The sequence below is a fragment of the Stylophora pistillata genome, chromosome 11 (assembly GCF_964205215.1).
Source record: "Stylophora pistillata chromosome 11, jaStyPist1.2, whole genome shotgun sequence".
Taxonomy (NCBI): domain Eukaryota; kingdom Metazoa; phylum Cnidaria; class Anthozoa; order Scleractinia; family Pocilloporidae; genus Stylophora; species Stylophora pistillata.
Window position 1 is genome coordinate 20145213 of NC_142529.1, and position 14498 is coordinate 20159710.

Consider the following 14498-nt stretch of genomic DNA (forward strand, 5'->3'; position numbering starts at 1 on the left):
CATGATTGTTCTTCGTGTCTTTCGAACAAATTTCTGACCACCTCTCTATTCCTTTTTGTGTCCACCCATCCCTCCCTGATTTCTTCTCGAGTTTTAGGGCTTGGCGTAAGGAGGTTCTGAATTTTTGTAAATCTGTTTGACCACCTCTCTATCCCTTTTTGTCTTCATCTATTTCCTCGCAGATATTTTAAGGCTTGAGGTAAGAAAGGAAGTTCTGAAATGTTGTAAATCTGTTTTCACCTTCTCTCCCTCTCTTTTTGTCTTTACCTATTTCTTAGCGGGTTTCAAGGCTTGGGGGTAAGGAAGGAAGTTCGGACTCTTTGTAAGTCTTTTCTGACCACCTGTACATCTCTTTTTGTTTTCATCTATTTCCTCGCGGGTTTTAAGGCTTAGGGGTAAGGATGGAAGTTCTGACTTTGTAAACCTGTTCTAACCCAGCTCTCCATCTCTTTTTGTTTGCACCTATTTCTTCTCGGCTTTTACATGCAAGACTTGGGTGTGAGGAAGGACGTTGTGAATTTGTGAGTCTGCGCAAAAACTCTCACTTCCCTTTCTTGTCTGTTGACGCCTTCGTCATCCATGGTGTGATCTTATCCTGAATCCTCTATAATCCCTGGGTGTAACTTGCATCTAATTTCTCCCTGCAATAGCACCCTTGCATAAAATGTGAAGGTCACGAGAATGCAAGGGGTGGCTTGTTTGAGAAAAATGGATTCTGATTTTCGTGAAGAGCACTAAATACACGGACCAATACGTTACAAACACCTCGTAAATTTGAAACAGATCATTCTAAGACCTCTCAGTGTTTGTATGGGAAGATGTAGCGAATCAAGTACGTAATCGGCTGTTTTAATGAAAAATTTCTGGAAAAATGTTACGGCGTTAGATTTGATCACTTTCTTCATTTATTCAATCATCTACCATAAATCCTCTAATGGCCCCCCTCTAATTAGCTACCCCTAAAAAGCCACCCCTCTTTAGAGGAAGAAATTTACTAAGCCCCCTCTATTAAGCCCCCTACCCCTCCCTCTCCAAACTAAAAAAAAAATTCAAAATAACACTCCATGTCAGTAAGTACGATAAATTTATTCAAGTACTGTAATTTTGGTTTGTCATTTAAAATTGATTATGGTGATTGATTTATTGACGTTATCATGTTGGCATCAATAGATCAATAGAATACGGTATACGGAAATTACAGAGCGACGCTAAAAATATAACATGGCTAAACAAGGTTCATTGAGAAAGTTAGATCATATATTGAGTTCTTTATTGCATATTGAGCTCTTAATTCATAGGCTCCCCCCTCTCATGATAAGCCATCCCCCCAAAGTACTTGAAATGAATAAGCCCCGGGGGGGGGGCTTATTAGAGGATTTTCTGTAATAAGAAAATGCGAAGTGAAATTGCCAAGGCATCATACATGTATTTCTTACATTTGTAATCTTCCATTCAAGCTGCCATACATTTTCCTCGGAATTACACAGAGAATTCGGTTTTCAATCAAGGTAACCATTAGAAAACCCAACCTCTTTAATTTTTTGAAATAGCATATGAACTGATATTTTTGAAAACGTTTTTGTCAGAAAGATGAATAGCGGTACGCTGATTGCGTCTCAGGGATGAGAAACGGGTGGTCACCGAGCTTGATTTTGAGATACAGACTTTCAAAGCTAAAATCAAGGGTGTTTCTGTGAGGCTGCTGCAGTGTTGCTATGGTATCCTGATAAGTCTTACAACAAATGATCAAACATATAAAGAAATAATTGGGCATTTCGTACACCAATTTTGATGGAGCAAACGAAAAAGTGTGTCATTCTCAGTCCACCAAAATAACGAAACATTTTCAGCAGTGAACCTCGGGCCTCCCTCTCCAAGGGAAATCCCTGAGGCGGGAGCGCGCCCCATGATGAACTCTCGGCCCGTGTGATCAAACCATTTGCTACAACTGGAGCGGTGGCTTGTTGTATCTTTTCGATTTCACGACGGCCTCCTTTCAGCGGTTGGGGCAAAACTGATTACGAAATGAACGTCGGGACGTTGAATTGAGGTCTTGGCGTTGATGTGGTCCCGACTCTTTATTTTTGGTCAAGCTAACGGTCAAGCTAACACGTGACTCAGTGTTGTTGACTTTATACGTGGAGATTTTGGAAGGAGAGATAGAAATTATCGTCAAGGGGCAAGCGACTGGATGAGGTGAAAATTTAGCCGTCCTAATTAATCCTCCCTTGGGTCTCGGAGAATGGACCACAAAAATATGCGCTGCTTGACACCTCAAATCGTTCCAAATCTGCCAGTCAGACAGGTTATTCCAAACGAGTACCCTAAAATTGTCAAGGGAAAGCTGACGAAGCGCTTGACAAAGGGGGACATTTGCCTTTAACCCCCCAAGAGTGGCCAACTGAGCTAATTTCGCCTTACAGTACCACTGCTGAATAAAACATTTCGAGAATAAAAATGAGAAGAAGAAAAAGATCACCAACTAACGGAGCTCAAGACTTTAAACAAATTCTCCTTATTAATGTCACAGGAAATGTATGAATATCAGTTCGGAGAATATGCATATTGATGTTATGGTATAAGGGCAAAACACGGTAGTTTTCAGGCCGAGTCGTTTGAGGAAAAGTTAGCAGCAAGCCAGATTTAATCGCCCTGGCAACGTGTCGATCGGGTTCCGAACAATCCGTGCCGTAGAAAAGTAATGTAGACTACTTACCTTGTTTACCCTTTTTTTCTATTTACTTTTACCCAATAATATCTCGAGCCCCAGATGAAAATGAATGCCTTGAGTGACTGAGACTCAGGTCTGAAAATTAAAATATCGATAGTTTGGCCCCAATCCAAACGCTCGTCAATTCCTGTTACCAGAAGGGTGGGGAAGTGTTTTGGTACCGTGGTCAAGGAAGAGGGTAGGCAATTATCAGTTTGACATTCTGCTCTCATGGTAAGGGATGAAAAAAAAAATTATCATTTCAATTTCCGGACAAAGAATAGGATAGACTACAAAAATCATATAGAACTGTATGTGTTCTCTGTCGTTCGCCATTTATTATTTTGCATACTGCGAGTCAAGTACAGGGTGGTTAATTAGTTTACTTAAACGCCGTAGTCATAACCAGGAAATCTACCGATCTATTCTGAATAAACAAAGACTTTTTAAAGGTTACGGTTACATGCAATTATTTAACAACATTGAAGCGATATTTTACGAAGACTGTCACTTTTTCCCTAACTTCCGGTAGATTTTCTTTTCCTGTGGTGCGCGGAGAAAATATTAAAATACTGAATATTTTAACGTTGGAAGTCAGTTTTCGCGTAACACTCCTTATTCAAGTATAAATTTGTTTTACATAGCGCTGTGTGTCAGTGCGATCGCCATTGTTAAGCGCGCGAAATTGGGTATGCAAATATTCCTCTTGTTTTTGTAGACATTTGCATGAAATGTACATGCAGTCACCCAACCAGAACGGCGTGTCACAAGTTGTCACTGAGGCAGATTCGTTTACGATGCGCTACACACACAGTCAGTATGAAACCTCGTCGAATGAGTGGTTAGTGTAGAACGTTATAGATTTTTTAAGCTCATAGCTGTGGAAGCTTGTGTTTGGGGGATTTATTTTGTATCTTTCAAGCGAAAGTTCTGGCATTCACCAAGCTAATCGTGCGTGAGTAGGCCTTCACAGAAGGACAGTGCGAAAGCTGATAACCAAGACATGGATGGTGCCGCCTCGGTTGGAAACAGCGAAACGGCAGATCTTGAGTGCAGTGAAAATTCTGCGATTTCACCAGGAAGAAATCTGTTGAGTTCAATCAAAACTTTCCTATGGTCACCGTCGAAAGACAGCGAGAAAGATCGCCTTGCGAAGCGTAAACGATCCGACTCGGACAGCGAAGACGAGGAAGATGCGATAATAACATCAAACCTTCTCAAGAAACGAAAGTTTACAACTGAGACAACGGTCGTTAATTCTGTTGCTACGAAGTCTACTGTCGATGGGGAGTCCTCTAAGCGAAAATCACTCTTAGGAACTTTGTTTTCGCCTGTCTTTACGCTATTCGGAAAGAACGGTCACTTTCAAAATGTAGGAAAGGAAGGCGAAATAGTTGCGACTAATTTGACAAGTGGATCCAGGATTTGTGGCGCGACTAATGGCGGTATAACTGAAGAAAGGGCATTGTGGCAACAAGGTTCATCGACCATAAATAGAAAAGCTTTGGCCGTGCCTAATGGCGACGTCAATGGAAACGTTGGCGATGAGACTTCCGAATCTCCGGACAACGAATGGGAAGTTTATGATCCGTTTTACTTTATTCGTAATCTTCCCCCACCAGAAGAAGGTGAAGATGCCACAAGCCGTGGTCCTGTGTTACCCTTGCAGACCAGGAGCACTCCAGAATTTTGTCTTGTACTTGATCTGGACGAGACACTTGTTCACTGCAGTCTTAATAAGCTGGAGGATGCCAATTTGTCTTTCCCTGTCCTTTATCAAGACATTTGTTATCAAGTGTTTGTACGCACAAGACCGCATTTAAAGCGGTTTCTCGAGCGAGTCGCGAGTATGTTTGAAGTTATCCTGTTCACCGCCTCGAAGAAAGTTTATGCAGATAAGCTGTTGAATATCTTGGATCCTGGTCGAAAATATTTCCGACACCGCCTTTTCCGCGAACACTGTGTTTGCGTTCAAGGGAACTATATTAAAGATTTGAACATACTCGGCAGGGACTTAGCGAAGACAATGATTGTAGACAATTCACCTCAAGCATTCGCTTACCAGATTTTCAATGGAATTCCAATCGAAAGTTGGTTTGTTGATAAGTCGGACAGGGAATTGCTCGAACTTCTCCCATTCTTGGAAATGATCGCTGCAAGAAAGGATGATGTTCGACCACACATTAGGGACAGATTTAGGATGCACGAAATAGCTGGTTTTAGGTAATGTAAGCAGTACTCAACAAGGATTTAACTACAGGTGAATCTATTTCAACCCAGACAAAGTTTTGTCGGCTAAGATTTTAATCGGTATGATATTTGAAATCTGTTTAGTCCAGTCGAGAATTATTTTTACCGGATTTATCTTTATATACAGGTATCAGAAAGTTTTATTCGTGACTGTAATTGCGAAGGTATCGCGAAATATTGCTCGTTGGTACTGTCATATATACATTACAGACCGCTATAATCTCCTTTATATGGCAGATGAATATCGGAATCATCACACATTTAAAGTGTTTTATATATTTCAAGTATAGTTCCGACATGATTCATCAATTTATATTTTAGAACAAATGTAATCTTTCTCTCGTGTCAAAATATTTTAACGTTGTAGACAGGACGTGGCTAATACAAATTTTGTTTTCATTCATGCAATTGACCGTACAGTTTTTGAAGACAAATTTCAAAAATGTAAAGATTTCTATTCCACCAACATTGTACGCATGTAAGTTTTGTTCTTTGTATATATGAGCGTCGAATAGATAGCCAGCACTCAGTAAGTTTTATTTTTACACTTTTTAACTCTTCATATTCCCATGTTTTACCATCACATTTTACAATGTACAGCACTTTCCAGAAATTTGTGTAAAATAATAATTATTTGATGTACACAAAGTATATTAATGCAGACGGAGGATTTGGTTTTCCGTAGATATAATTACCTGCTCCACACGTATTTACGGTTGATATCAAACGCCTAACACAGAGCTTAAAATATTTTTCACCAATTTTTAGCCGGTAAAATATACCTGATAATTAGATACGATGGATGTGTTCTCATCTTTTTAAATTTATAATTATGGGAAAGGAATACTCTGTGCATGTTTTTGTTAAATTTATTATGGTGTATTTAGAGAGACAGCTTTGTGTTTGATTTTACTTTGTCCTTAATGGAGAAGTCAGTACTATTTGTCGAATTACACTTTATGTCTTCATATGGGAGCGGTATGGAAAAAAAAATAAAAAAGTTTACTTCATGACCTCTTCGTTGATTTTAAATGCTTACGCAGGTAAATAAAGAAAACTTCAGTGAATGCAAACTATACTTGCACCATGGCACAATTGCTAAGCAACAATGACTTAATTTTAGCAACAAAGGAAAACTTTAACAATAACATCCATAACTTTTTGAATTATGCATGGTGTTAGGTCCTGGCGCCCATTTCTTGAACGCCTTGGTTACACAATGGGCCTGTAAAGCAGTTCTGTTTTCATACAAGATGGTGGTTTCAAAAGTTTTGAACAACTATCACCTAGTCAAAAAACTTGGACTGGTGCGACTGTCAGAACCTACTCCTCTGTATCTTTAGATTTTGCTTTTTGAGTCTTAAGGCCTGTTAAGTTACCAGACTTTTGAGATAGACCCCAGCCACCTACAGCTTTGCACTGTTTTGTTCAACAATAAGAGGCAAGTAGAAATTTCCTCTTTTACAACTTCTGTTCATTTTACAATTGTAGTGTTAGGGAGACATTTGTCATTATACTGTGCATGTGTGTCATAAGTTGAACAAAAAGACCAAATCATTATTCAAATAACCCTTGCACTCCTAAGATCACACTAGTAATTTTCCTTACCGTTGGCCATACAATGTTTATGATGTTAATGCAGAGAATTTTGGTTGCTTGTCTGCTTGATATCTTGTTGATGTTGCAAGGGGAAATTCTGTCGTGGTCACTTGTGGTAGCTAAAGGGATATCACAATTTATTTTGGCCGTGTTTTACATCTTGGCTACATTTAAGCTTAAAAGCTTGCTTATCACATTCAGAACAAAAATTGTTACCCTAGTTTGCTTGGTATTTTTTGTCAAGTTATGTCTATTTTTCAGTGCACCTTAGACACATTTTTCAACCTTAGGAAGTCTGAAAACCATTGCATGTTATAGTTTGGAGTAGAAAAATTTGGAAGGTAATCTTTGCAACATTGTTTTTGGGGGCATAAATTTTGGACATAGTTTTTGGACAGGGAAGTCAAGTGTATAACTGGTCAGCATAGTGGAACTGACAACATGCCTTGATTCTTCATGGTGTAAATCATGAGATTCATTCCCTTCATTGAGGGTCACCCGCACATTTTGGAGATCATGTTTTGGAACTGTTTTCTAGAACACAAGGGTTATCATGAAAGAAATCTATTTAAACCGAGAAGCTGGCGAGTTTGTCTGGCAACAAGCTTCCCTAGAAGAATGCTTTGTCACCTCAATAGTGATGACTTGATATCTTTAATTTTTCCTTTAATTTTCTAGTCTGGCTCGTCTCCTCATTGTTGTCAGCAACTGACAGTATAGGTAAAAAATCCTATGGACAGTTATTAAAAACATACCTTACATGTAATTATCTTGCAAAAGACCACCTTTTTCTAACTCATGCAAATACACACAACCTACCCTCCCCTTCCAGTAATTTTTGGTAAATACCCAACAGTCACCATGTCTTGGTAAAGTTTACAGAGAGCACAAAAAGCCACACAGTTTGGGGGAGAAGGCAAAGAAAAATAAAGGACTTGAATTGACTAATATTGTGTTGAGTGTCCCAAGACTTTTAATTTACCTCCATCACAGTTGAGTATTTTTTTTTTAAGAAATGAGGTTGAATAATTTTGGGAAAAGTGCAGTTTTGAGCAGGGTTTTTGAATGGTCTTTGAAAATGAAGGAAATTGGAACAACAAGAGCAAGCACTAGCCCATACAAGGCTGTGGTCTAGCAGTGCCAGGTGGCCCCTAGTGCCTTAATTACTTTTGTTCTTGGGTGACTCAGGAATTTTAGTTTTTTTTATAAAAAGCATATGCTGGGCACCCTGGATTTTGCAGTTTCAGAGCACTGGGCTCCATTCAATTTTCCTTAGAGCACAGCCTTGCCACACCATGGATGAACTTAACTCCTAACCCTGTGAGAGACTTAATCTAATTTCTCGTCATAGTATTACTGCTGAATCAGATATCAAGGTAATGAGAATCAAGGAAATGATCACCAACTTGAGAAGCTCTTGATTGTTTAACAAATTCTCCATATTGCTTCCATAGGAAATGTTTAGATCAGCGTAGAGAATAATTATGTACACTGATGTCAGGGTGTAAAGGCTACAGTTAACATCATCAAGATTAGGATCTCATTCATTTCAGTGAGCTGGGCACAGGAATTTTTTGTTTCTCTTCAGAACACATTTTTCCCTCATTTCGTCTCTATTTGAGAGTTGATTATTTTTTCTGGTTTAGAGAAGAATTGACACCTATCAGTTTCTGATCTCTCTTGGTTTGAGTTCCAATTCCTTCTGGTCACCCATCCTGCTCTGGCTGTCGCGGAAGAGTGGTAACCAGACTAAATTCGACTGTAGCGCTGTTTATGGTCATCGGTAGCTCGCATGAAGTAGTGCGTAGTACAATCCACGCATATCAAAGAGAAGATGGCGGCGAAAGTTTGATAGTAGAAGAATTATGTGTTGAAGGATATGTTGTCATGGAGTACGGTTGAGAATTAGCCATATCAAATAGGGTGCATTGGGCATGAAATAAAATGAACAACACTGAAGAACAGCTTCAAGCGCTTCTCCATCAATGCGAGCAGGTATGAAGGTCGCGGTTGTATGTTGAACGATGAACTTTGTTCAGGTTTTGTAAAATCTGCGCTCTTTTTCAGTATTTTTTTTTAAGAGGGCGCATGACAGTAAATTGCTGTGTTGAAATTTTGAAAATTATGGGCTTACTGACTGAGTTTATCTTTTTTTCTCAGCTCGGTAATGTGTAGACGAGTTCCCCCATTTCGGAAAAAACTTGATATATTTTTTCTGGGGATTTATTCTGTTGTAATACCCCTTTTTGAGCAACTACAGAATACAGGGCCATTGAGGTCCACCTTGTCGGCTTTTTTTTAATCTGTTTTTAATAGTTTACCCTCATTTTATTAACTTTCTTTGCCCATGTTCGTTTTTTGAACATACCCAACGCGGCATATTGACTTTTGTCTTTGAATCAGCCACAATCATTGTTTATATCTTTTACAAAATTTAAATTGTGATACTGAGGGAGAAATTTTTCTTGAGGTGGAATTAGATTTTAACAGTGGCATGTTAGGATAGTTAAGGCTAATATGCTTAGTGAGATACAATGAATATATGAAGTTCATATATTTTGAACTGTGTTTAGATACATATGATGCACGATCCTCACAGTAGATAGCGCTATTTATGCAATAGCGAAAATCAGACCTGAAAAAAAAAATCAGGCCTGTACAGGACTCGAACCACTGACCTCTGCGATACTAGTGCAGCGCTCTACCAATTGAGCTAACAAGCCAACTGGGAGCAGGCCGTTAAGTTGATTCATAATAAACCCGTGAAAGTGATAAATGAGATACAATGAATATATGAAGTTCATATATTTTGAACTGCGGTATTAGATACGTATGATGCATGATCCTCGCAGTAGATAGCACTATTTATGCAATAGCGCAAATCAGACCTGAAAAAAATCAGGCCTGTACGGGACTCGAACCACTGAGGTCAGTGGATGAACTTCATATATTCATTGTATCTCATTTATCACTTTCACGGGTTTATTACGAATCAACTTAATGGCCTGCTCCCAGTTGGCTTATTAGCTCAATTGGTAGAGTGTTGCACTAGTATCACAGAGGTCAGTGGTTCGAGTCCCGTACAAGCCTGATTTTTTTTTTCAGGTCTGATTTTCGCTATTGCGTAAATGGCACTATCTACTGCGAGGATCATGCATCATGCGAATATGCTTAGTGTCAACCAAGCAGAAGTGAAGATGGATACGTTTGTACATGTATACTCCTATATACTAGAACATGAGGATTGTAAGTGACTTAGTGACTTGCAATTGTACCTCTCCTTAATGGTCACGTAGCGGACAGAGGAAACTTCTGTTTTGCAGCAGAGAGGTGGCTGTTACAATAAAGGATGGGCATGATATGACACCATTTGAGGGAAGAGGTCCACCTCTTTTTTTTTCTAAAAAATGTGTGTTGCACACATGAAACACTCTAATTGCAGCAAACAGCCAAAAAGAAAAAAAAAAAAACCATGCCCAGAAGAAAAAAGTTGGCAAAGGAAACGAGTCTGGCACTATGAGTATATCAGGTCACTTAACCGTTGCTCAGGATACTTACACCTTATTTTAAGTGGATATTTTACGAGTTTTATACTACAGTTGAACCTTGATCAAGGGTCCGGGTAATTGAGAATATGAATATTAATGAGGAACAAAAACTTATTTAATTAAGAAAGCGACATTTAATTCTGAAACAAAACATTTACAAATCATTTTGAAAAGGATATGGTCTAGATATGTCTTCACTGTTCTACGTGAATACCTCTACACGTGTGTATTAAAAATTAATGAAAATTGTTTTTAACATTGGTCTAAAATGTTGAAGTCAGTTTGTTTTAAAGAAGAACATCCCCTTTACTTCACTTCTCAATGCTGTAGCTTCAAAAAATATATGGCTATGGATCTTGATCATGACCAATAGATATTCATGAAAAAATTGGGACCAGAGAAAAAGTCTGGATAATCAAGAAATCTGAATAATTGAGGTCCAGATAATCAAGGTTGGACTATATTTTCCAAAAAGTCCTTTCTGCTTGCCTGTCTGACAAGTCCTTGGTACAATTCCCTTGAGGGTGCAACAGTAGTCTGAAGTAATAATGAAGTCAGGTGAACCAGTTTGCTGTACTCTTCCTACCTACAGGCCTTGTTTACACTGTACAGTGGACATGACCAGACAAACAGAGACACAGCTCACAAGTGGCTACTGACAATACAGAAATCGCATCAGGCATGGCAGTTGTGTTGGAGACTTATGCAGTCTGATAAGGTACAATCTTATTGTTCCTTCCCGAAACAAGAACATGTTTAATTAACCTTGATAATTTTACGCCAGGTACCAAAATACTGCAAGCACCCTGACTGGTCCAAAACCTGTTGTTTATTGCACCCATAGACCCATAGTTATTTCATAAAGGCGATAGACTGCACTTTCTTTCCATTGTTGTAATAACCCACTTGGGATGCTTGTTGGTGATTTAGGAACTTTTCTTGTCTTCTTCCAACATCATGCACGAGTTAATGTTATCATCCCAGTAATCTGATGGAAAGTGCAGTTTTACTTAAATACTAGGTGTTCTGTACACTATATGTTACCCAGATTTTTGCTTCCTTCTTTATCAGACTGTAGTCTCTAATAAACCCCTCATCTAAAACTTAACCTGTGTACACCCCTACTCTCTCCCCCCCCCCCCCCACTCTAGGGAGGCCTTAGAAGTTCAAGGTTGTGCTAAGTTCCCCACCAAGAGGTTATCATAGTGTTCATGGTATATTATTCATGTTAAAGTTATGAATTCATGCATTTCATTTATGTCATTGTTTTATTTACATCTTTAATTTTTTACAGCCTCCGGAAATTCAGTTTTTTGGTGCTTCAATGCTTCACTTTAAGATCGCCAAGTATTGGTTAGTTAAATAATGATTTTTTAGTTTTTGTTTCCATTCCTATACTCTACCAGAACACCAGAAACTTATTCTTTGCTTCCCTGTCTTTCTGGATATCTTGATGCTTTTTTCCTTCCTTATGGATACCTGATTGAACCCTTTCTCTCCCAAGATCTCATCAGTAATTCTCCTTATGGTCTGCCATACAATTCTTATAAAGTTAGTCTGGAGAATTTGGCTTTGTATCAACTAATAATCCCAGGGCTTGACACTAATGGTAGCCAACTAGCCACGGACTAGTAGAAATTTAGTTTTGGCTTGTGGTTTTCGATTTCCACTAGCCACTTTGGCTAGTAAGCAAACTGAAATTGTTGTAACATCTAAAGTTGTCACAAGCCACTTGGCTGGTAAGTTGAAATGTTAGTGTCAAGCCCTGAGTCCCCTTATTGATATTTTTCTTTATTGTCATTACAGGTCTGCTTAATTTTCGGTTGATATCGTGAAGGAAAATTCTGTCCAAGTCACTCATGGCAGTGAGAGGGTTAGGACTTCTGAATACTCGTATATTTTTTTGGAACCATTAATTTTGTTTATTCTTTAGGAGTGAACTTCAAGAAGAACATTACAGTGACTTACGATCAGAACTTTTCAAGCACATCTTCATGTTTTCCGCTGGACCAAGGATTGTTCTCACAAGGCTCTGTGTTGCCGTAAGTGTTTATGTGATAGTTGGTTAGTACCAATTTCTACTCCAAGATGGGGAGAAGCATTGTGAAAAAGAAATTTCTAGTCAAGGAACACCTTGCATTTCCATCCAGAGTCGGCATTTCTTACAATAACATTCTCTGTGTAGGAGCAGAAGTGGGTAACAGCGGACAATTTAATCCAAGATGATAAATCTCCTGCAGCTATGCTGAGCATTCCTATATACAGACTTTACCTTTTTTGTGTTTTCATTTCTGTACTTAACTTGACTAGAACAATGGCAAAAACAATAGGACATTGTCAAAATCACATGGTGGTATTTTTTCTCACCCGCCTTCTACTTGATGTTTTACCAAAATTGGCAGTAATGTTGTGATCTGATTGGCTAATTTGCCATTGTCAATAGCAGTACAGACAATGCTGTTCATGTCAATGTGTCATGCGACATGTCACACAGTGAAATAATTGGTTTATTGACGTTGATATTGTGGTAAAAAACAAATTTTGAAATTTTGATTTGTTAACTTCAAAATTGAAATCTATAAATGTGGTCATTTGCCATGCACCCTGACCACTTAGGCTCTCTGTTTGAGATCTAAGGTAAAAATTTCATGGTGGGTTGACTCAGAGATCTCTGGATTTCTGACATGGCTCCAGGGTGTATGTGAGTGCAATGTTTTGTGCAGATCTACATACATGTATAGGCTTCAAGACCTATTTGAAAGGCATGAAAAAGTGTTGTGTGAAAAGGATAATTTTTTATTTCCTTGAGCCTAGACCATGCCTGGATTTTACCGTTGCTATGACAAGTGCACATGTTATATGTAGATACACATAATTGTACACTGTAACTCAATCTCTAATTTTGCTTGAGTTTTTTTCTTTTTCCATTAAAGCTTGGAGCAGTTGCCCTCAATGCTATGCCAGAACACTGGTCAAGTGCAATAAGTGATATTATTACTACACTACAGAATGCAGGAGGCTCATCACAGGTAAGTTATTCGTAATGCTTTGTATTATCATGCCAACACTTCATACTTTACACCCTGACACATCAGTATGCATATTCTCCACACCGTCCCCTATACATTCTTCTTAGGAAGCTGACAAAGAGAATTTGTTTGTTAATCAAGGGCTTTTTTCGGTGGTCATATCCCTTATTCTTGTGGCCTTGAGGTGTGATTAAGGTGTAATATCAGGGCTCGACACTTAACTTTTCAACTCACTAGCCAATTTAGTGACTAGTGACAACTTAGATATTAGAACAATTTCAGTTTGTTTACTCGCCAAACTGTATACATGTACATAATTATGAATGATTAAACAAACAATCTTTATCAATGCTTTTAGAATGGAATGTGGTCGATGGCAATGCTGGAAGTTCTTACAGTGTTACCAGAGGAGGCAAGATATTTTTTAAAATTTTTTATCTTAGGGTAATTTTCAATGTAGTTTTAATAACACTTTTAAAGTAATTTTAATACTAGTAATAATGATGGTAACACTTTGATTCTGCATTAATTTGAAAAAAATTCATGAAAATCACTGCTCAGTGATAATAATAATATGTAATGATACTTGATATGTTAATTAGTTATCAGGAATATAGTTACTGTAATACCAATCTTTCTTGAAAAAATTTTATCAATTAAAATAATCTATTGCTAGAACCAAAATCCATTTCCAAAACTATGCTTAAAAATCATTCATAATTATAATAGTAATAATAATTACGATGATATTGATAACACCTTTATTCACCCCTCACGCTTATAGCTAAGTGTAAAGGTTGGCACATATAAGGGGACTATTCTGTACAACAATTCCCTGCAACTAGTCCCCTGAAGAGTTTATACAAAGGGACTGGTTGCAGGGACTAGTCCCTAGTAGTGTTTACATGCGGGGACCAATTGCAAAGGAAAGTAGCAAAAACTGGGGAAAAACGGTATCATTCTTTCACTCTGTGGCTTTTTTAAGCAAACAAATTATTGAAATAGCAATGTAGCACTGAAATAAATCGGCTCAGTAATTGCAGATTGTTCAGCGAAATAATTCAGTGCTTGAATTGTTTCTGATTCAGTTCAAGTATAAGCGGAAAATAACACTGTTACTGATCAGATGTGGCCAACACAGAAACAGAAAGGGGTGAAAATTTGATCAAAGTTTCTAGTACTCAAGACATGCAAATCAATTTAAAACTGATTTAATCCCAGGGAGGAAACATCAAAGAAATTATCTCAGAAGTCACACAGTTGCTTCTGTACATTGTGACACCGATCTGTGATTGGTTTATTTTTAATTTGGTTGCAGGGACTTGTCCCATGAACAGTTGACACAAAAGGTTTTGAGGAACA

At 38.2% G+C, this 14498-nt stretch overlaps 2 protein-coding genes across 4 annotated transcripts in view; both read left to right on the forward strand.

Annotated features, from left to right (window-relative positions):
- Positions 1–3495: 3495 nt before the first annotated feature.
- On the forward strand, positions 3496–5973 carry LOC111325675 (CTD small phosphatase-like protein 3). Its single transcript, XM_088737763.1, has one exon. It carries the CDS (start codon positions 3714–3716, stop codon positions 4935–4937), a length of 1224 nt encoding a protein of 407 aa, XP_088593889.1. The 5' UTR covers positions 3496–3713; the 3' UTR covers positions 4938–5973.
- A 2399-nt stretch (positions 5974–8372) lies between these two features.
- Positions 8373–14498, forward strand: part of LOC111325647 (importin-13) — a 30602-nt gene continuing 24476 nt past the window's right edge. Inside the window, exons 1-6 of one of the 3 annotated variants that reach the window (XM_088737760.1) lie at positions 8373–8554; positions 10700–10825; positions 11402–11460; positions 12041–12149; positions 13041–13136; positions 13495–13548. In XM_088737760.1, coding sequence (XP_088593886.1) covers positions 8504–8554; positions 10700–10825; positions 11402–11460; positions 12041–12149; positions 13041–13136; positions 13495–13548 — 495 coding nt within the window. In that variant the 5' untranslated portion in view covers positions 8373–8503. Of the gene's footprint in view, positions 8555–9682; positions 9806–9991; positions 10089–10699; positions 10826–11401; positions 11461–12040; positions 12150–13040; positions 13137–13494; positions 13549–14498 lie in introns of those variants that run through there. The other 2 variants (XM_088737761.1, XM_088737762.1) reach the window with 2 other exon arrangements.